The 22,717-nt window shown below is 46.2% G+C and overlaps 2 protein-coding genes and 1 non-coding gene across 9 annotated transcripts in view; all 3 read left to right on the top strand.

Annotated features, from left to right (window-relative positions):
• Window positions 1-2,472, top strand: part of LOC139272910 (zinc transporter ZIP6-like) — a 34,562-nt gene extending 32,090 nt beyond the window's left edge. For both annotated transcript variants that reach the window (XM_070889014.1, XM_070889023.1), the window contains one exon: window positions 130-2,472. In XM_070889014.1, the coding sequence (XP_070745115.1) occupies window positions 130-282 (153 nt within the window). In that variant the 3' untranslated portion in view covers window positions 283-2,472. The remainder of the gene's footprint in view (window positions 1-129) is intronic.
• A 1,618-nt stretch (window positions 2,473-4,090) lies between these two features.
• tcaim (T cell activation inhibitor, mitochondrial) overlaps window positions 4,091-22,717 on the top strand; it is a 45,161-nt gene continuing 26,534 nt past the window's right edge. The window contains exons 1-5 of one of the 6 annotated variants that reach the window (XM_070888993.1): window positions 4,093-4,424; window positions 15,333-15,584; window positions 15,823-15,978; window positions 16,279-16,603; window positions 20,142-20,274. In XM_070888993.1, the coding sequence (XP_070745094.1) occupies window positions 20,179-20,274 (96 nt within the window). In that variant the 5' untranslated portion in view covers window positions 4,093-4,424; window positions 15,333-15,584; window positions 15,823-15,978; window positions 16,279-16,603; window positions 20,142-20,178. Of the gene's footprint in view, window positions 4,425-15,332; window positions 15,585-15,822; window positions 15,979-16,278; window positions 16,604-20,141; window positions 20,275-22,717 lie in introns of all 6 variants that reach the window. The other 5 variants (XM_070888998.1, XM_070888987.1, XM_070888982.1 and 2 more) reach the window with 5 other exon arrangements.
• On the top strand, window positions 20,826-20,986 carry LOC139278527 (U1 spliceosomal RNA). Its single transcript, XR_011596291.1, has one exon. It is a non-coding gene; the product is annotated as a U1 spliceosomal RNA (small nuclear RNA).

The following is a 22,717-nucleotide window of genomic DNA, read 5'->3' as shown; positions in this document are numbered from 1 at the left end:
TATGTCCGGACGGAATAATAACTCTTCATTAGGTTCCAAACAAGGGTCAGCATCTCGCACTGCTTTGAACTACAGCGTAACTGTAATATAAAAATGAATAACTGCCTGCCTTCCGATTTATTCCTGTAGGTTCCTGAAATGCTTCACAGTGATGCTGGTGACCATGACTACAGCCATGGGGCATACTTCCTTTTGCAGAATGCTGGAATGCTTCTGGGGTTTGGCATCATGCTGCTTATTGCTGTATTTGAACATAAATTTTTGTCAGTTGTAAGACTGTGATGATTTTGCTTGCGTCTGAAGCCTGTATGTACTCTTAAGTACTAAATTCATATCTATTCTGCTAATTGTAATAATAGGCTGATTGGTCCATGGTAATGATATGACACCATGATCTGTGATAGTTCCCTCCCAGCAGCTGCCTAAATCTACATCTGTGCTTCCTCTCAGTCCAGGCCAAAGCCCCAGCTTTCTCCCAGTCCAGGCTAATCCTTCCCAGCCCACAACTCAAGCCCCAGTTTTTCTTACAACCGTGCATGTTCTTATACTAACTGATATCTTCAACCTAATCAAGGTCAAACTGGGACCAGTACCTTAAAGCGAGACACATTATCAGTTACAACTGGGAGGACAGCAGGAACACAGAGGACAGACATGTGACCGAAGTTGGCTGTGAGATTTCCCACCTTCTATATTTCTAACTCAGCCTCTCTCCACCTGGCCGAGAGATGGAACCAGGTCCATTTTGCTACATTCTCTCCACTTCTGAAAACATTAAAATGTACAATTTAATACATCAGTTAAGTGACATGTGAGATATATAAGAGAGATGGGTACAGGGAAACTGATTGGTGAACAGTTGTCTTACAGAATCTGAAGAGTCAGTGATGTGGGAACAGCGATAACCATGCGGGAAACTGAGAGCCAAATAGAGTGGAAGATAGAAACACAAAAAGAGGCACAAAAAATGAATAAGGCGAGAAATAGAGATAGTTACAGGGGAACTTCTGTTTTCTTTGCAATACCACAGGCCCTCCACTTGTTTATATAACTTGGTTCTTGACTTTTGTTTACTTTTCACTAGTGTAGTCAAGGATTTATTCCTTTGGTTAACTCAGTTGCAAATTCTAACGGCAGCTGTGTACTTTTCAATTAAAACAGTGGTTGACTAGAAAGGGTAATTCATCATAGGCAAAATGTCTAAAGGTCAGCAATTACCCCAGTGATTGCTGCACTTGGAAAGACAGTGGCTCACTCATTATTACTGGAATTCATATTAGTGAAACCATTTTGCTCTTAATATATATAAAGAAACATAATACGACTGTTCCAAGAGAAGACATGTTATGTTGCTAATGGTGCCAAACTGTGATTTGAACTTTTACCTTATAGAATAATACAGCACAGAAGGAGACCATTTGGCTCTTATGGCCTTTACTTATTGGTGTTTGTTTTTCCTAAATTAAATGTACATTTTTTTTAATGTTTAGCTCTTATTCAAAGTTCCCCTAACGGGAGACATTCGGTGCCTAAAAGAAATACCAATTTTTAGAACCATGTAATTGGATATGATATTTTATTTATGGAACAAAATCTGGGAGTGTAAAATTCCAGACCAATGTTGTAAAAGAAAATGTTGCAAATTTTGAAGGAAAAGCTTATTGCTCAGCCACATTCTGTAGAAAATAGAATAGCAAAAATTAGTGATCGCGTTGTTGTCCTTTCAGAATGCAGCATGAAAGATGCACAGGGTCTCCCTTCAAGATTTAATGTTGAAATTAGTGTTACAAGCTGGAATGCAGTCTGTATTTAGATTTATTGTTACAAAATGCACTGCAGTCTGTATTAGATATATTGTTACAAGATGCACTGCAGTCTGTATTTACAGATGTGTTGCAAGATGCAATGCAGCCTGTATTTACAGATGTGTTGTTACAAGCTGGACTCTGGTTCAGAACACTTGACAGCTATTTTTTTTTTAAAGTAAAATATTAATGTTATGAAAAATGAAGGTTTACAACTTAATTATTACAAACATACAAACATTCCTTTGTTATAAGTATTTATAATCCATATACAACAGAAGTGTTCACACACATACTGCAGTGGAATGATGCATTCCATTTTATTTTGTCTATGTAATAGATAATAGTAGAAGGTGGGGAAATACAATTAAACTTACCATAAATCATACATTCTATGATTTGCAAATGAAATTTGGGGTTATATTTAAAACGAATGTATGTTACTGGCAAGGACTGGACTGTCATGTTTTTTTCTGTGTATGAAATCTTCCTTGTATCATTTTCACCTTTTAGATAAGGCTGTATGTTGAATAAACTACTGTGAGGGAGCTTAAAAATACTGGGGGTTTGTTTTGTATATGTCCCTGGTAATGAAGGAGCAGAAGTTGTATACGGTTACATGGAGTAAATGTTGTTACTTTTGAGCAATAAAGTGTTGCGTTGTAGACTTCTGTTCTTGCTATGTTTATATTCAGCGTTGTGAGTTCTTAAATAGACAGCTTTGTTTCTGAAGCTTACTATGCAATTATTTTAAAGCTGCTTTGTCTCATTTTTATATGATTAAAAACGGCAGAAGTTTACAGATTTTTAGATTGAAATAGTTACAATTCGGATTGATATTGATGACCTCTAATCCCTGTGAATGTCAGCCTAGATTATGTGCTCAAGACCCACAAACTTCTGTTTGAAAGAAAGACTTGCATTTCCACAGCACCTTTCGCGACCTCAGGACGTCCCAAAGTGTTTTACATCCAATGAAGTACTTTTCAAGTGTAGTCACTGTTATAATGTACGAAAACTTAAAAGTCACCGAGTGCTAGCTTTGACCCATGGTTGACACCTGATGAGAGGGGGAGAGGAGGGGAAATGTGAAATAAATTCTGAATCTAACTCTCAGCTAGTGTGGAAGAATTAGAAAAGGAACATTAGGTAGGCAGTCATAGATGGTGCAACATTCTATGAAATTGATATCCTATAATTCGTACCGTGGGATTGATATGTAATATTAGTTCAGTTCTTCTGTAATTAATGGCTCTCAATCTGACCCTTGCAGCGTCACTTACAGGTAGGCGGCCAGTGGACCTGCGAACATTCACAGTTTTTAATAGTATATAAATGGGGAAAGGGCAGGGGTATGGGTTGAGGTGAATAGTTCTTTCGAAGAGCCGGCACTTTCTTTTCTGTAAAACTCTGCTTTTATTATCAGTGTGCCTAGGTTTAAAAAAGGGGACCAGTCCGACTGCGGCAACTACAGAGAAATCTACCTGCTATCATTCACTGGGAAAGCTGTCGCTAGAGTTCTCCTCAACCGTCTTCTCCCCGTGGCCGAGGAGCTCCTCCCGGAGTCACAGTGCAGATTTCGTCCCCTCTAAGGCACAATGGACATGACTTTTGCAGCGCGATAGCTGCAGGAAAAATGCAGGGAACAGCGCCAGCCCTTATACATGGCCGCCTTCAACCTTACAAAGGCCTTTGATACTGTCAACCGCGAGGGTCTATGGAGCGTCCTCCGTTTTGGATGCCCCCAAAAGTTCGGCACCATCCTCTGCCTGTTCCACAACGACATGCAAGCCGTGATCCTTACCAATAGATCCATCACAGACCCAATGCATGTCCGGACCGGGGTCAAACAGGGCTGCATCATCGCCCCAACCCTCTTCTCAATCTTCCTCGCTGCCATGCTCCACCTCACAGTCAACAAGCTCCCCGCTGGAGTGGAACTAAACTACAGAACCAGTGGGAAGCTGTTCAACCTTCGCCGCCTCCAGCCCAGGCCCAAGACCGTCCCAACCCATTCTCACTGACACCTGGGATTCCCTGGCCAAAGACCGCCCTAAGTGGAGGAAGTGCATCTGGGAGGGCGCTGAGCACATCGAGTCTCATCACCGAGAGCATGTAGAAATCAAGTACAGGCAGTGGAAAGAGCGTGCGGCAAACCTGTCCCACCCACTCCTTCCCTCAACGTCTATCTGTCCCACCTGTGACAGAGTCTGTGGTTCTTGTATTGGACTGTTCAGCCACCAAAGGATTCATGTTAAAAGTGAAAGCAAGTCTTCCTCGATTCCGAGGGACTGCTTAAGATGATGATGCCTAGGTTCGATTGTTCAGGTCTTGTCTGGGGTGGATTGCTGTGGCCTGGGATCGACTGGTCTGGGGTGGATTGCTGTGGCCTGGGATCGACTGGTCTGGGGTGGATTGCTGTGGCCTGGGATCGACCGGTCTGGGGTGGATTGCTGTGGCCTGGGGTGGATTGCTGTGGCCTGGGATCGACTGGTCTGGGGTGGATTGCTCTGCGCAATGACCGCTTGAGACGGCGGGACGGGGAGCGGGGTGAACCGGAGCCGGGCGGCTGATGATCCGCGGGGAGCCGCTGCTCCGGCAGCTCCGGGCGTTGGGCAGGTGAGAGCGCGCTCGCTCGCTCGCTCCCGCCGCGGGGCCGCGCTTACCGGGCACTGACAGGCGTCACAACCACTGCCGCCACCGCGCGGGCCAGGGGCGGGGCTCAATGGTTAGTGTGACTCCCTCCCCTGTCCTACAGACATACAAGCAAGGACCGACAAGTAAAGGCCATCTGGTCCATCAAGCCTGTCCCACACAATGGTTATACCTTGTATATTGCAACATATACACTCCATCCCACTCGAAATCAGGAATGGGGTACTGAAGTTACATGATCAGTTATGATATTAAATGATGGTGCAGGCTCGAAGGGCCGAATGGCATACACGTGCACCTATTTTCTATGTTTCTATCTCCTGGGAGAGGCAAAAAACAGATTAAAAAACCCAGGCCAATTTGGGGGGGAAAAAATCTGGGAAATTCCTCTCCAACCCACCTCGGCGATCGAAACTAGTACGGGAGATCACTCAGGCCATTAAATTCCCTGCAGTACCTACCTTCTGTAGGAATTAAGCTCCGCCGCAGCCGGAACCAAATCCAGCTTTTGCTTAAAGGAACTTAGCGAGTCTGCATCCACCACATGAAACGGCAGCTTGTTCCAGAGGTCTGCTATTCTCTGGGGAAAGAACCACCTCCTGGCATCTAACCTAGATCTAGCCCTATACAACTTAAATTTGTAACCTCAGGTTCTGCCTAACCTATTTAATTGAAATAAACTGTCAACTGGAACACCGTCTCTTCCCTTCATTATCTTATAAACCTCAATCAGATCCCCCCTAAGTCTAAGTTGCTCTAAGGTATAGAGTCTCAACTCTTTTAACCTATCTTGATAACGAAGATGCTTTAGACTTGAAATTAGTCCAGTGGCTCTTTTCTGCACCCTTTCCAGAGCCTCACTATCATCCAACATGTGAGGAGACCAGAACTGGACACAGTATTCCAACTGCGGCCTGACTAATGCCTTGTACAAGAACAAAACAGTATGCCTCATCTTATACTCAATTGTTCTGTGGATACACCCCAACACCCTATTTGCTCTAGCTATCGCTGAATGGCATTAGAACACAAGAACAGAAGAAATAGGAGCAGGAGTAGCCCATTTGGCCCCTCGAGCCTGCTCCACCATTCAATAAGATCATGGCTGATCTGATCATGGACTCAGCTCCACTTCCCTGCCCGCTCCCCATAACCCTTTACTCCCTTATCACTCAAAAATCTGTCTATCTCCGCCTTAAATATATTCAATGACCCAGCCTCCACAGCTCTCTGGGGCAGAGAATTCCATAGATTTACAACTCTGAGAGAAGAAATTTCTCCTCATCTCAGTTTTAAATGGGCAGCCCCTTATTCTAAGACTATGTCCCTTAGTTTTAGTTTTCCCTATGAGCGGAAATATCCTCTCTGCATCCACATTGTCGAGCCCCCTCATTATCTTATAAGTTTCAATAAGATCATCTCTCATTCTTCTGAACTCCAATATGTATAGGTCAACCTACTCAACCTATCCTCATAAGTCAACCCTTTCATCTCTGGAATCAACCTTGTGAACCTTCTCTGAACAGCTTCCCATGCAAGTATATCTTTCCTTAAATACAGAGACCAAAACTGTATGCAGTACTCCAAGTGTGGCCTCACCAATACCCTGTACAGTTGTAGCAGGACCTCTCTGCTTTTATACTCTATCGCCCTTGCAATAAAGGCCAACATTCCATTTGCCTTCCGGATTACTTGCTGTACCTGCATACTAACTTTTTGTGTTTCATGCACAAGGACCCGCAGGTCTCTCTGTACTGCAGCACTTTGCAATTTTTCTCCATTTAAGTTATAATTTGCTTTTCTATTATTTCTGCCAAAGTGGATAACCTCACATTTTCCCACATTATACTCCATCTGCCAAATTTTTGCCCACTCACTTAGCCTGTCTATATCCCATTGTAGATTGTCTTCCTCACAATTTGCTTTCCCATCTTTTTTATCATCAGCAAACTTGGCTACATTACACTCGGTCCCTTCATCCAAGTCATTAATATAGATTGTAAATAGTTGAGGACCCAGCACCGATCCCTGCAGCACCCCACTAGTCACTGTTTACCAACCGAAAAATGACCCATTTATCCCGACTCTCTGTTTTCTGTTAGCCAATCCTCTATCCATGCTAATAAATTATCCCAATCCCGTGAGCTTTTATCTTGTGCAGTAACCTCTTATGTGGCACCTTATCAAATGCCTTCTGGAAATCCAAATACACCACATCCACTGGTTCCTCCTTATCCACTCTGCTCATGTACCTTTAAGGTTGGAGGCACCAGAATGCCCAAATCTCTTTCTATCTCCACCATCTTTAATGCCTTTTCCCGGAGGGTGTATGAATGTTGAGAATTTGCCTTGCCCACATACATAACACTGCATTTATCTAAGTTAAACATAATTTTCCAGTCTTGATTCCAATCTCCCAACACATTAAGATCTGCCTGAATCAGACGAGCCTCTTCTACAGTTCTAGCACTCGCACAGATCTTGGTATCATCTGCAAATTTTCAAATTGTGCCGCCGAGCCCTGAATCCAATCAAGATGAATAATAAAAATAGTTAAAAGCAACACTGATCCCTGCAGGACACCACTGGTGACCGGTCTCCAAACAGATCCAAATCCATGTATAACTACTCTTTGCCTGCTTCTTGCCAGCCAGTTCTGTGCAGCGGCCCGGCCCGGAAATCGGCTCGGTCCCGGCCTGCAGGACCATCAGCAGGCCGGGGCCATTAGAGGGAGCAGCGTGCGGCTGCAGGAGGGCGACGGCTACGAAGCCAGGTCGCTGATTGCAGTTTGGGCAGGCACAGCAGGAGGGGCGAAGGAGCAGCAAAGGTCCGTAGAAGGAAATGACCAGGGCCCAGGAGAGGCGAGGGCCCAGGGGAAGCACGGGCCAGCCCACAATGCAATATGTGTGCGCGCTTGGTCTCTGTAGCAGAGCTGGTCTCCAGTTAGTCTTGGGTAATCCTTGCCACTGGACCAAGACCTAGCTCTGTCAAGCCTGTGTGGTGACTGGTGTGCAACGGTCACCACACATTAAAAAAATCCACGCACAGGCATCTTCCACCCTTCACAATGTAGTTCTGGATCTGGAACATTAGGTCCTTTATTGAAACGCCTGTGAACTCATCCCTTTTTGGCATGGAAGCAAGTCATCCTCGCTTCGAGAGACTGCCTATGATGATGAGTTCTGAATCCTGCTTGATATATTTCCGCTAATACCAGAGGCTCCGATCTTATAGAGAAGCCTCTTATGTGGTACCTTGTCAAAAGCTTTTTGGAAACCTAAGTAGACAATGTCTACTGGGCTTCCCTCATCCACCAACTTTGTAACTTTTTTCAAAAAATACAATTAGATTTGTGAGACATGATCTCTTTTTTATGAATCCATGTTGGGTGTCCCTAATACATACGCTAATACCTGGGGGTACTTGTGCATGAAACACAAAAGAATAGTATGCAGGTACAGCAAGTGATCAGGAAGTATCTTGGCCTTTATTGCAAAGGGGATGAAGTATGAAAGCTACAGCTATATAAGGTATTGGTGAGGCCACACCTGGAATACTGCGTGCAGTTTTGGTTTCCATATTTACGAAAGGATATACTTGCTTTGGAGGCAGTTCCGAGAAAGTTCACTGGGTTGATTCCGGGGATGAGGGGGTTGACTTATGAGGAAAGGTTGAGTAGATTGTGCCTCTACTCATTGGAATTCAGAAGAATGAGAGGTGATCTTATCGAAACGTATAAGATTATGAGGGGGCTTGACAAGGTGGATGCAGAGAGGATATTTCCACTGATAGGGGAGACTAGAACGAAAGGGCATGATCTTAGAATAAGGGGCCGCCCATTTAAAACAGAGATGAGACATTTCTTCTCTGAGAGTTGTAAATCTGTGGAATTTACAGCCTCAGAGAGCTGTGGAAGCTGGGACATTGAATAAATTTAAGACAGAAATAGAGAGTTTCTTACAACGATAAGGGGTTATGGGGAGCGGGCAGGGAAGTGGAGCTGAGTCCATGATCAGATCAGCCATGATCTTATTGAATGGCGTAGCAGGCTCGAGGGGCCGTATGGCCTACTCCTGCTCCTATTTCTTATGTTCTTATGTAATATGTCCCTCCCTATCCAAGTATTCATATTCATATATTGTATCCCTTATGATTCAAGCATCTTACCTATTACTGATGTTAAACTGATGGGCCTATAGTTACCTGGGTCTGCCTTGTCACTTTTTTAAAAATGGGGACTACATTAGCCTCCTTCCAATCTGTAGGAACCATTCCAGGGTGCAGTGAGCTATTAAACATACAGGCCAGGGGTTCGCACTGCACATGTCCCATCTCCTGGGGAATCATTGGGTGCATATCATCCGGCCCGGCTGCTCTACCTTTTTTTAAGTTCTTAATTCTTTCTAAAACAATATGCTTATCTATATTAATGTTGCTGATAAAACTAGTATTATTAAATTCTAATATTCGAGCATCATCTTCAAGGGTGAATACTAATGCAAAGTACTCATTTAATATTTCCGCCATACTCAGTGAATCATTTGTAGCCTGTTCTTGAGCTCCCTTCAGTGGCCCAGTACAGTCTTTGATAGTTCTCTGACTCTCAATGGAGGCCTGATACGAGGTCAGGCTCACTACTAAACACCAGATCCAATATATGATTTTCCCTAGTTACTTCATTAACATGTTGAGTCAGGAAACAGTATTGACTATTTTCAATAAACTTTTCAGCTGCACTTCCTACAACAACAGCAGCTAAACCATCGTGCCACTGACTGCCAGGAAAATTAAAATCACCCACTGAACAAAGATGACATTTTATATTAAAAGCATCAGCGATCTGTTTCCATAATAATTCATCACGTTCAAGTGTCTGACCTGGGGCCTATAACAATTATCAATAATTAGTCCCTGCCCGTGAGCTTGGTCCACTTGAACCCAGATAGCTTCAGCTGAGCCTGATGAGGCAATATCAAGTCTCTCTCTAGCTGTTAGAGTCTAACTGATAAAAATTGCAACCCCACCTCCCCTTTGACCTACCCTATCTTTTCTGAAACCCTTGTAGCCCTTTAGGTGAATTTCTGTGCCTTCATTGCCATCTAGCCATGTCTCAGAAATACATAATACGTTTAAATTCTTCAACACAACATAGGATTGTAATTCTAACAATTTGCTTCTAACATTCCTTGTATTTACATAAAAGCAATTTAAAAGTCTCCCATCTAATTTCTTAAAGTTATTAATTCTTATTTGCTTCCTACCTGGTTCATCTTCATGCTTAGCATCTATATAGATATCACCTGCAGTAAGCCTAACTTTGAACTTATCAACACTATCCCCTAGCTGAATTAATTTAAATGCTTTCTGAAAGTATGCTCAACACCCTCTGTCAGCCTTTTTGCTCCCATGAAGTTAAGATGGAGGCCGTCCCTCCTAAATAACTTACCTTGTCCAGCGAACGCCTCCCAATTATCAATGAAGTGAAACTTCTTTTTGCAGAGGTACTGAAGCCCGATGTTGAATCCCACGATTTGGCTAGTTCCCTCCATCGACCTGGACGTGACCGGTAACAGCCTGGAGACTACTACCCTTTCATCCCTTTGCTGAAGGACATCTATAAGGCTCTTGTAGGAATCCTGAAAAACAAGTGGCTTCTATCCATTATATCGTTAGTTTCAATATGTAAACCTACTACAGTATCTTTACACTCACCTTTCATCAGTTTATCCATACAATACTGGAGATCTTGGACCTTGGCCCCTAGAAAATAGAAGACTGCTCTCGACAGAGCCTTACCTCTACATAGGGTGCTGTCTGTGTGCCTGATGATGGAGTCCCCAATGAGGATTGCCTCTTGCCTCTTGCTCTTCCTTGGCTGTTCAAACGACATCCTCTTGGACTTTGCAGCCTTCCCCTTATCTTTTTCAAGATGCTGATGTGAGCATTGAGGTTCGGTGTCACTGGTGCTGACCTTGCTGCCTGTTGTGTTATCCAAATCACAAAGCCGGGCATACCTGTTTGAAATAATAAGGGAATCCAAAGTGGTATGGGATCTGGTGCTATCAATATCGGACAATAAAGACTTACTTTTTGTCACAGTCAGGAAGTCGTCAAAGTACACCAAGAGCATCAATTGCTCAATCCTCTCCTTAAGGGAAACGATCTCATGCTGTGGAGACAAAATCTGGACAAATTTACTGCAAGTGAAGGTCCCACAATGCTTCACTTTGACATCCTTTGTAACGATACCTTAAAGGTGTGCATGGTGCAGACCTCACATTGGAGTCGTCCTTTCCTTTGGGACCCGGGGTTCGCCATCCTTATTTTTCCAAGGAATCTACAAAGAAAGCACAAAAAAAAGAAGCAGCAGAAGGAACAGACAAAAAAAGTAATTCCAACTCCCACAGCCCAACTCCCTCAGTCTCAACTCTCAGCAACAGATGCCTTCACTGTGCTCAAATCACACTCCACTGAAGTCACTGATTCCACTCTCTCACTGCTACCTCCTGACTCTGCGATTACCCCCTTACTGCGCGATTACCCCCTGACTCCACTATTACCCCATACCCCACGATTACCCCCTGACTCTGCGATTACCCCCTGACTCCATTATTACCCCATACCCCACGATTACCCCCTGACTGCGCGATTACCCCCTGACTGCGCGATTACCCCCTGACTCCACTATTACCCCATACCCCACGATTACCCCCTGACTGCGCGATTACCCCCTGACTCCACTATTACCCCATACCCCACGATTACCCCCTGACTCTGCGATTACCCCCTGACTCCACTATTAACCCATACCCCACGATTACCCCCTGACTCTGCGATTACCCCCTGACTCCGCGATTACCCCGACTCCGCGATTACCCCGACTCCGCGATTACCCCCTGACTCCGCGATTACCCCGACTCCGCGATTACCCCGACTCCGCGATTACCCCCTGACTCTGCGATTACCCCCAACTCTGCGATTACCCCCTGACTCTGCGATTACCCCGACTCTGCGATTACCCCCTGACTCTGCGATTACCCCGACTCCGCGATTACCCCGACTCCGCGATTACCCCGACTCCGCGATTACCCCGACTCCGCGATTACCCCCTGACTCCGCGATTACCCCCTGACTCTGCGATTACCCCCTGACTCTGCGATTACCCCGACTCCGCGATTACCCCGACTCCGCGATTACCCCGACTCCGCGATTACCCCCTGACTCTGCGATTACCCCGACTCCGCGATTACCCCGACTCCGCGATTACCCCGACTCCGCGATTACCCCGACTCCGCGATTACCCCCTGACTCTGCGATTACCCCCGACTCTGCGATTACCCCGACTCTGCGATTACCCCCTGACTCCGCGATTACCCCGACTCCGCGATTACCCCCTGACTCTGCGATTACCCCGACTCTGCGATTACCCCCTGACTCTGCGATTACCCCGACTCCGCGATTACCCCGACTCCGCGATTACCCCGACTCCGCGATTACCCCCTGACTCCACTATTACCCCATACCCCACGATTACCCCCTGACTCCGTGATTACCCCCTGACTCTGTGATTACCCCCTGACTCTGCGATTACTCCCTGACTCCACTATTACCCCATACCTCACGATTACCCCCTGACTCCGCGATTACCCCCTGACTCTGCGATTACCCCGACTCCACTATTACCCCATACCCCATGATTACCCCCTGACTCCGCGATTACCCCCTGACTGCGATTACCCCGACTCTGCGATTACCCCCTGACTGCGCGATTATCCCGACTCTGCGATTACCCCCTGACTCCACTGTTACCCCATACCCCATGATTATCCCCTGACTGCGATTACCCCAACTCCGCGATTACCCCCTGACTCCACTATTACCTCATACCCCACAATTACCCCCTGACTCCACTATTACCCCATACCCCACGATTATCCCCTGACTGCGCGATTACCCCGACTCCGCGATTACCCCCTGACTCTGCGATTACCCCCTGACTCCACGATTACCCCCCGACTCCACTATTACCCCATGATTACCCCCTGACTCCGCGATTACCCCCTGACTCCGCGATTACCCCCTGACTGCGATTACCCCGACTCTGCGATTACCCCCTGACTCCACTATTACCTCATACCCCACAATTACCCCCTGACTCCACTATTACCCCATACCCCATGATTACCCCCTGACTCCGCGATTACCCCCTGACTCCGCGATTACCCCCTGACTCTGCGATTACCCCGACTCCACTATTACCCCATACCCCATGATTACCCCCTGACTCCGCGATTACCCCCTGACTGCGCGATTACCCCCTGACTGCGATTACCCCGACTCTGCGATTACCCCCTGACTGCGCGATTATCCCGACTCCGCGATTACCCCCTGACTCCACTATTACCCCTGACTCCACTATTACCTCATACCCCACAATTACCCCCTGACTCCACTATTACCCCATACCCCATGATTACCCCCTGACTCTGCGATTACTCCCTGACTCTGCGATTACCCCCAGACTGCGCGATTACCCCCGACTCCACTATTACCCCATATCCCACGATTACCCCCTGACTCCACTATTACCCCCTGACTCCGCGATTACCCCCTGACTCCGAGATTACGCCCGGACTCCGCGATTACCCCCTGTCCTCACTATTACCCCTGACCCAACTATTACCCTCTGACCCCACTGTTACCCCCTGGAGACAGGGTTCATGAGTTCCACAGTTTTGAAGTCCTCGGAAAGAATGAGCTGGAGTATTTTGTGAAATTTTGATTTAAAGTCAATTGGGATGTAGAGAGAGGCTAAATAGCCAGTATGGAAAATCATGAGGTAGACCGGCCTCAGGTTTGACCTAAAATGTAATCACAAACACTTTACAGGTTAGAGGTTCACTATCAAGGGTCTGGACCGAGAGCTGAGTTCAAGGTTTGAGAAGAGAGGGGTGCGCAGTGGAACATTTTTCAATAACATACTGGAATGACCAACTGCCAAACTGCCACCTCAAGTGGGCTTCAGCATTCCGTCTGTGCTGGAGTCTGAAAAGTCCAGTGCATGTCACTGGGAAGAAAGCTCTCGAATGGGGTCTCGGCATTGTGCTTGAAGGCTGTTCCTCTCTATAAGTACAGAAGCATCAACTGTCTTGCTCACTCGCTCTCTCTATCAGTCTTGGGTTTCATACGACATATGAACAATGATGGACAGGTAAAGACCCTCTGGTCTATCAGGCCTGTCCCACACAATTGTGATACCTTCACAATACATCCACTCCCCACCCAAAAAGCATGTCATCTCCTGGGAGAGGCAAAATCCCAGGCCAATTTGTGGGCTGGGGATATCTAGGAAATTCTTCTACGACTCATCTAGGAGATCGAAACTAGTCAAGGCGATTACTCTAACCTGGATCATTCTATGCAGTACCTACCTTCTGTAAGAGATAATCTCCACCCCAGCCAGAAACAGGTCCAGCTCTCGCTTGAAGGAATTCAGCGAGTCTGCATCCACCACACGAAACAGTAGCTTGTTCCAGAGGTCTGCTATTATCTGGGAAAAGAACCACCTCCTGACATCTAACCTAGATCTGGTCTCATACAACTTAAAGTTGTGACTCCTGGTCCTCCCTAATCTATGTAATTGCAACAAACTGTCAACTGAACACAATCTAATCCCTTCATCATTTTATAAATCTCAATCAAATCACCTCCTAAGTCTATGCTTCTCTAAAGTGCAGAGGCCCATCTCTTTTAGCCTACCTTGATAACTAAGATGCTTCTAACTCAGAATTAATCTTGTGGTCCTTCTCTGCACCTTTTCCAAAGCCTCAATATCATCCACCATGTGAACACAGTATTTTAACTGAGGCCTGACCAAGGTCTTGTAGAAGGACAAAATAATATGCTTTGTCTCTCAGTCAATTGTCCTATAAATATATCCTAGCACCCTATTGGCTCAGGTTTGGATAAAGAGATTGCCACACAGATGGTGCCATCACCACAAAGCCAAAGTTACCAGCGAGAAACCAGGTCCACAAATAACAAAAGTCAAGAATATGCTCCTGAAGTGTTGATTTCCATTTTCATACATGGTATAATCTTCCTAGTTTTGTCTTCATGATGGATTGTGCCAGTTACTGGTGTTAGACTCACGGGCCTGTTGCTAACCTGATTTGTTTTTTCATGTAGATCAATACCCCGTTGAATTGTTTGCAATTAATTTTAGGGTCTTGCCTGTAATTATTGAGTTCGTCTCAATGGCTGTCAGCACTTGTAGATTTGATTTCCTAATTCCATTTAACACCCTTGGGTATATCACACATCCCTGACGAGATTCTATCCAGGATCTCCAACCCACCGGTGTTTACATAGATTATATAGGGCCCGAAATTGGTCAATACATAAGGTCTGCCCATTTCTCGGCAGTAAGCCGGCGGTGCGTCTTTTCAAACCGCCGGTGTGCCGAGACCGAAGAGGACAAAATTGGTAGATTTTTTTATGTCAGCGGTCTGCAGCAGGCAGTAAATAACATAGTCGTTGATCCAGATCGACTTTCTCTTCGATGGATGATGCGGCACTGAACTGCGCACGCGCAATTCTTTTTCTCCATTTTTTTCACAGAAGCGTTTTACCTGCGATTTCGGGGTTAGGGGTCCCCTGTGCATGTGCAGTGAGTTGAAGTCGAGGGAGAGAGAGTGAGAAGGAGCAGCAAGCTAGTCGATGGTCAGTTACTTTAAAAACACATTGCAGAGTTAAAAAATATTCATAACATCATAATTCTACAGTTTGAACAATAATAAGACATATTTTACAAAACAAAAATCATAACCACATAAATATAATGGAGATGTTAAAATAAATGTCAAAGCGTAGGAACGTCGAAAAGAACGGGAGGTTGAGGACGCCTGCCTTTGACGAAACGGAGTTACCGGCCCTTCTCGAGAATATCACAGAGAGGTACTCCGAGCTAACGAAGGGTGGTTGTGGAAAGCCCCCCGCCCCCCCCCAAAGGAGTACGATAGGATATGGGACGAGATCAGAGAGGCTGTGTCCTCCACAAGTACCACGGTACGCACCGGGGAAAGGTGCTGTCAGAGGTGGAACGACCTGGTGAGGGTCGCAAGAGTAAGTAATGATTTTATTTATGCACCCGCCATGTACCATGTACCATGTGCCATGTAAATCTCCAAGTGTCACACAGATGATGTTATTTATCTTAAGGTTATGCCGATGTATTCGTGCTTTCAGGCAATGCCAAGTGGATCAACGCAGTATTTTAATTGTGTGTGTGTGTGTGACCCTGTGTGTCTGCGATGGTAAATGGATTGAAGATGTTTACTTTCATTTACTTCACTTTCTGCAGAAGAGACATCTGCAATAGCAGCCGATCAGCGGCGTACGGCGGGAGGACCCACAACCCAAGAGCCTTTGACTGAAATCGAGATCTGTGCCCTGTCCCTGGTTGGGGATAGCAACCGTGCCACCACCGTCATCGGAGCTGACCCACTCACACAGGATAGTAAGTTGAATACAATCCAGTCTATGTTGCGGTCCTCTCATGTCATGTGACATAACTGTAACTGTAATGTTGGCCTGATATAATGTAAGTTTATTGCACTGTAATGTTGGCCTCATGTGATGTACTGCAATGTTGGGGGTATGTAACACAGTGCATATGTGTATTATCTGTCTGCGATATGTAATACAGCAGAGGTGGACATTTAAATAAGACTGCGCTAAGTCACTGTACTATGTACTCATGTAACCCTGACCCCTCCCCTGGTGCCAAGCATTTTTAAATGTTGTTATGTACTTCCAGACTCGGTCGATTCAGACCACATCTCCAGAGAGAGACCAGACAAGAGACCCACTGCATCTACCTCTGGCATCGCCCAGCCCTCTCCCGACTTCACCACTGGCAGAGATGATGAAGAGGAAGAGCCGCTGATCTTGGAGCCGTTGGAGGTGGAGGTGGGGGTGTAGACGGAGGAAGATACACCAGCTGGAACATTCTTCACCACCAAGTCTTTATTCAGGGGATTCCCCCATGGCTCCTCTGATTCTGCGGGACCAAGCCATGTGCAGCAACGCGCCCCCAGTGTTGCAGCGCCTTTGCCGCAGCGACAGAGGTTGGTGCAGAAAAGGTCGGTTGCTGCACAACAGATAGGCGTGTACCAGGACATGGTGTGTCTGTCACAGGGCAGCGTCAACATAGGTCGAGAGCTGCTCAAGGCCATGGCTACGATAGCCGCAAACATGGCGGCTCTATCAGAGTGGAGGATATGTCGCATCTAATCACCACGATGGAGCGAACCGCCGATTCCGTCGAAGCCATGAGGCAATTGACGGGATCGGAACATGGCGCGGAACTCCCCTGTGTCATAGTAGTCAGGTCGACAGCACCTCAGAGTGGGGAACTGACAGCATCCTCCAGCCCTGAAGCCGTGCCTTCTACATCACGAGTTTCTCCTGAGGCCCCATTTAATGCGCCTGCAATGTCTGACCACCAATGACAGCAACAGAACGCGAGGTGCGGTGCTGCACGTCGGCTTGGTACTACCACGGGGAGATCCAGGCTCAGGCAGTGGGAAAGTGGAAGGAGGGAATAGTCCCAAGGGTGTTGTAGCACGCGGTCGAGGTCGAGGTCGAGGACAGTAAAGGGTCTTTTCTTGTACTTGTTCATTTAATAATTCAAATTTGATTTTTAAAAGTTTATTCAAGTTGTTAAATTTTTGTTAAAGTTGTTAACAGTTTTATAGTTATAAGTTTTACAAAGTTTCAAAATTGTTATATATTTTTGAGATTTTTACATAAAGGTTTGAACTGAATTTAAGCACTCTTGTACAGTGTCAAACTTTAGGGGTAACGATCATCAGGGTCCCAAAAAGCAGCTCTCCACATTCAAGCAAAAACGTTCATTTATGAGCTGTGGACGTAACAATTTTGCAGTGGCATACGCTCCGCGTGCCCTCTGTTGTGGTGTTGCGGGGGGGGAGGGGGGGTGCCATGGGTTCATCTGGAAGCTCCTCCTCCTCATCCTCCCCTTCATTATCCTCTTCTTCCTCCTCCAGCTCCTGCACTCTCTTCTCAGGTGGTCCCGCAGTCCCCTGTGGCAATTTCTGTCCCCGCATGATTGCTAAATTATGCCACATGCAGCACACCACTGTGAACTGAGCAACCTGCTGAGCGAGATACTGCAACCTGCCACCCGAATGGTCTAAGCATCAAAAAGTGCTGCTTCAGCGCTACAATTGTCTTTTCGATAATATTACGTGTGGCTATATGGCTCTTACTATATTGTTGCTCAGCTTCTGTCTGAGGGTTCCGCAGGGGGGGGTCAAGTGCCAGGTGGCGAGGCCGTACCCTTTGTCCTCCAGCATCCAGCATTTACCTTGAGGCTCATACTTCAACAGGTCAGACACAGTGCTCTCATGTAAGATGTGCACATCATGGATGCTCCCTGGAAAGTTGGCATTCACTGCCATTATGCGTTGTGTATGGTCGCATACGAGCTGCACGTTGAGGGAGTGAAATCCCTTACGGTTTTGGTACACCTCCGCCTCCTGTAATGGTGCTCACAGGGCAATATGGGTACAGCCAACAGCACCCTGTACCTTGGGGAAGCCGGCAATGCGTGCAAATCCCAAAGCCCTGTCACTCTGTGCCTCCCTGGTCATTGGGAAATTTATAAATTCCATCCGGCGTGCATACAGTGCTTCGGTTACCTGTCGAATGCACTGATGAGTAGCATACTGAGAAATACAGCATATGACCCCAGCTGATGCCTGAAAAGAGCCACATGCATAAAAGGAAAGTGCCGCAGAGAGTGCAGTAATGTTGGTGGTACTGGGTTTTAGGTCTGCCTTAATGAGCTGGCAAATCTCATTGATCTCTTCGGAAGTGCATCCTTCGAACACACTGTGGATCGGTCAGGTCCAAGTATGAGCGCTTCTCCCTGAAAATCCTCTGCGGGTAAGGCCTCCTCCACATCAGTCTGCGATGTCCTCCATTACCCTGATAACTCTGCTCAATAAACCTTCTTACATCTGGATTCTCCATTATCATCATCATCATCACCATAGGCAGTCCCTTGAACCGAGGATGACTTGCTTCCACGTCAAAAAGTTCACAGGTGTTTCAATGATGGACCTAAAATTCCAGGTCCAAACTAAATCTTGAAGGGTGGAAGATGCCTGTGCTTGGATTTTTTTTTAACGTGTGGTGACCGTTGCACACCAGCCGCCACACGGGCTTGACAGAGCTAGGTCTTGGTCCAGTAACAAGGATTAACCAAGACGACTGGAGACCAGCTCTGCTGCAATGACCTAGTGCGCACACATATCGCAGTGTGGGCTGGCCGTGCTGCCCCTGGGCCCTCGCCTCTTCTGGCCCCCGACTCACGCCTCTCTTGGGAGCAGCACATGCTGGAACAGGAGAGTCAAGGTCCAGGTCGGTGATTGGAGCATGTGCAGGTACTACAGTACCTGCCCATCCTCCATTAGACAGGTAGTCAGCAATACAGGCAGAGATAGTACAGGCCACATTCTTTTTAAATCTTCAAAATATTTTTCAATGAAAAAAAAACTAAAATGCCTTTGATCTTAATAAGTTACTCAGTACCAATAAAAATACATTTTCCACAGTAAGTTGCACTGTAAAGCCACTGTTCAGCTCAGAAATACAGAGGTGCTACTTTAGCTGACTGTTTACGATTTCAAAATGGCGGCTCCAAGCACTCCGCCCATTCCCGCCCACATAACCGCATATAACCACCTTTTCCAGGACGGTATGCAGCTCTGGTGGTATGCCATGAAAATTGGACTTTTTGGGCGGTATGCGGGCGGTTCTGCATGGCGGACGGTGTGCATACCGCTCGGCGGTATGTCAATGATGACTATTCCGCCGAGCGGTATGTCGCTGGAATGTAGGTGTTTTTTCACCAAAATCGCATTTTTTGGGCGGTTAGGGGGAGATATGTCCGTTAATTTCGGGCCCATAGAAACCAGTCTTTCAGCCCAACTAGTCCATGCTGATGTTCATGCTCTACACCAGCCTCCTCCCACCCTACTTCATCTCACCCTATCAGAATAACCTTCTACTCCTTTCTCCCTCATGTGATTATCTATTTCTGGTCCTTTGCACAATGTGGTGACTATTCCCACTGCCCCAAATACCACCCGAGGTATCAGTTTCATTGAGAATTTTTAAAATTCATTCATGGGATCTGGGCGTCACTGGCAAGGGCAGCATTTATTGCCTATCCCTAATTGCCCTTGAGAAGGTGGTGGTGACTCGCTTTCTTGAACCGCTGCAGTCCATGTAGTGAAGGCACTCCCACAGTATTGCCAGGTAGAAAGTTCCAGGATTTTAACCCAGTGACGATGAAGGAATGGCCGATATATTTCCAAGTCAGGATGGTGTGTGACTTGGAGGTGAACTTGGAGGTGATGGTGTTCCCACGTGCCTGCTGCCCTTGTCCTTCAAGACGGTAGAGGTCATGGGTTTGGGAAGTGTTGTCAAAGAAGCCTTGGTGAATTGTTGCAGTGCATCTTGTAGATGGTTTGTAGAAATTCTTAGGGTTGTCGTCCAACCCACTGCACAGGCTAAATTGAGAAAACATCTTACGATGTAATAGAAATCTATTCACTGTTAATGATCAAATCGTTTCATTTTATACAACAGGTTCTGTGTAGGAAGAGGCAACCAACAGATTTGCCAAATGAGAACGTTATCAGCGGCTGAGGCGGTGAATGCACTGAGACCATTCTACTTTGCTGTACACCCAGACTTCTTTGGCCAGTATCCGAGAGAGAGGGTAGGTACTGATGCACTGGGCAAGCTTTCTGAGTTTGAAAAATAAATAACGCCTTGGAGAGGTTTACCAGAATCTGATGTCAGCCGTGGCTCAGTGTGTAGCACTCTCACCTCTGCGTCAGTGGGTTCAAGTCCCACTCCAGAGACCTTGAGCACAAAATTCTAGGTTGACACTCCAGTGCAGTGCTGAGGGAGTGTTGCACTGCCGGAGGTGCCGTCTTTCAGATGAGATGTAAAACCGAAGCCCCGTCTGCCCTCTCAGGTGGATCCCACGGCACTATTCGAAGAAGAGCAGGAGTGTTCTCCCGGTGTCCTGGCCAATACTTATCCTTCAACCAACATCACTAAAATAGATTATCGGTACATTGCTATTTGTGGGAGCTTGCTGTGCACAAATTGGCTGCCATGTTTCCTACTTTACAACAATGACTACACTTCAAAAAAGTACTTCATTGGCTGTAAACACTTTGGGATGTCCTGAGGCCATCAGAGGCGCTATAGAAAAGCAAATTCTTTTCAGAATGGTACCAGGGATGCAGGACTTCAGTTATGTGGCTTACCTGGCAGGGGAGTAACCCTGATCACCCAGCGGGTGCTCCCAGGCTGAGGCTAGCCCATTGCACTTGGGGTGTGCTGACTCCTGCGATGTCCCCAAATGCGGGATATTCGACTGCAAAATTTGTGGCGAGTTTAGAGAAGCTGTTTTCCTCAGAGCAGAGAAGGTTAAGGGCAGATTTAATAGAGGTGTTTAAAATTATGAAGGTTTTTGATAAAGTAAATGGGTAGAAACTGTTTCCAGTGGCAGGAGGCCCAGTAAACAGAGGATACAGATTCAAGATAATTGTCAAAGGGACCAGAGGGGAGATGAGGAGAATGTTGTTTTCCACAGCGAGTTGTTATAATCTGGAATGCACTGCCTGAAAGATTAGTGAAAGCAGATTCAATAATAACTTTCAAAAGGGAATTGGATGAATACTTAAAAAGGAAAAATTTGCAGGGCTATGGGAAAAGAGCAGGGGAGTGGGATTAATTGGATAGCTCTTTCAAAGAGCCGGTACAGCCTTGATGAGCCAAATGCTGTTGCTGTTTCAGATGGAATGCATGTACCTTTGGTTTTCCTTTAAGCTACACAGGCATGTTCTAGCTCTGTGCCTTTTTGATCCTTCTGGGCAGGTCTGCAACTACTGCATGTGCTTCAAGTTTCTCTTGTATGTCTGTGAGTGATAATCTATCTCATCTATACGTATTTTATTGTTCCACGTCGGACTGCTCTCTCAGGTGAGCAGCTGCCTCCTGTGTTTGAGAGCAATCATAGAATCTTACAGCACAGAAAGAGCCCATTCGGCCCATCGTGCCTGTGCCGGCTCTTTGAAAGTCCCACTTCCCCTGCTCTCTTCCCGTAGTCCTGCAAATTTCCCCCCTTCAAGTATTTATCCAATTCCCTTTTGAACATTACTATTGAATCTGCTGGAGGAGTTAAACTAATATGGCAGGGGGATGGGAACCTATGTCCGCGGGGGAGTGTTTGCTAGTGCTGTTGGTGAGGAGTTAAACTAATGTGGCAGGGGGATGGGAACCTATGTCCGCGGGGGAGTGTTTGCTAGTGCTGTTGGTGAGGAGTTAAACTAATGTGGCAGGGGGATGGGAACCAATGCCCTAGGGGGAGTGTTTGCTCGTGCTGTTGGGGGGGAGTTAAACTAATATGGCAGGGGGATGGGAACCAATGCAGGGAGACAGAGGGAAACAAAAAGGAGACAAAAGCAAAAGACAGAAAGGAGATGAGTAAAAGTGGAGGGCAGAGAAACCCAAGGCAAAAAACAAAAAGGGCCACTGAATGTAAAGGGGCTGCAGGAGGGGTCAAAACTAAAAATCATGGATTAAAAACTATTATTAAAACACTACCTAAACGCACGCAGCATTCAAAGTAAAGTAAATGAGTTGACGGCACAAATCATTACAAATGGGTATGATTTGGTGGCCATTACAGAAACGTGGTTGCAGGATGGCCAAGACTGGGAATTAAACATACAGGGGTATCTGACGATTCGGAAAGATAGACAAGAAGGGAAAGGAGGTGGGGTAGCTCTGTTAATAAAGGATGATATCAGAGCAGTTGTGAAAGATGATATTGGCTCTAATGAACAAAATGTTGAATCATTGTGGGTGGAGATTAGAGATAGTAAGGGGAAAAAGTCACTGGGTGGGCCCCCAAATAATAACTTCATGGTGGGGTGGGCAATAATCAAGGAAATAATGGAGGCATGTGAAAAAGGAACGGCAGTAATCATGAGGGATTTTAACCTACATATCGATTGGTCAACTCAAATCGCACATGGTAGCCTGGAGGAGGAATTCATAGAATGCATACGGGATTGTTTCTTAGAACAGTATGTTACAGAACCTAAAGGGAGCAAGCTATCTTAGATCTGGTCCTGTGTAATGAG

This window comes from Pristiophorus japonicus, chromosome 1 (genome assembly GCF_044704955.1).
Source record: "Pristiophorus japonicus isolate sPriJap1 chromosome 1, sPriJap1.hap1, whole genome shotgun sequence".
Taxonomy (NCBI): Eukaryota; Metazoa; Chordata; class Chondrichthyes; family Pristiophoridae; genus Pristiophorus; species Pristiophorus japonicus.
The sequence above is the reverse complement of the archived record's forward strand: the minus strand, read 5'-3'. Positions and strand labels throughout refer to the sequence as shown.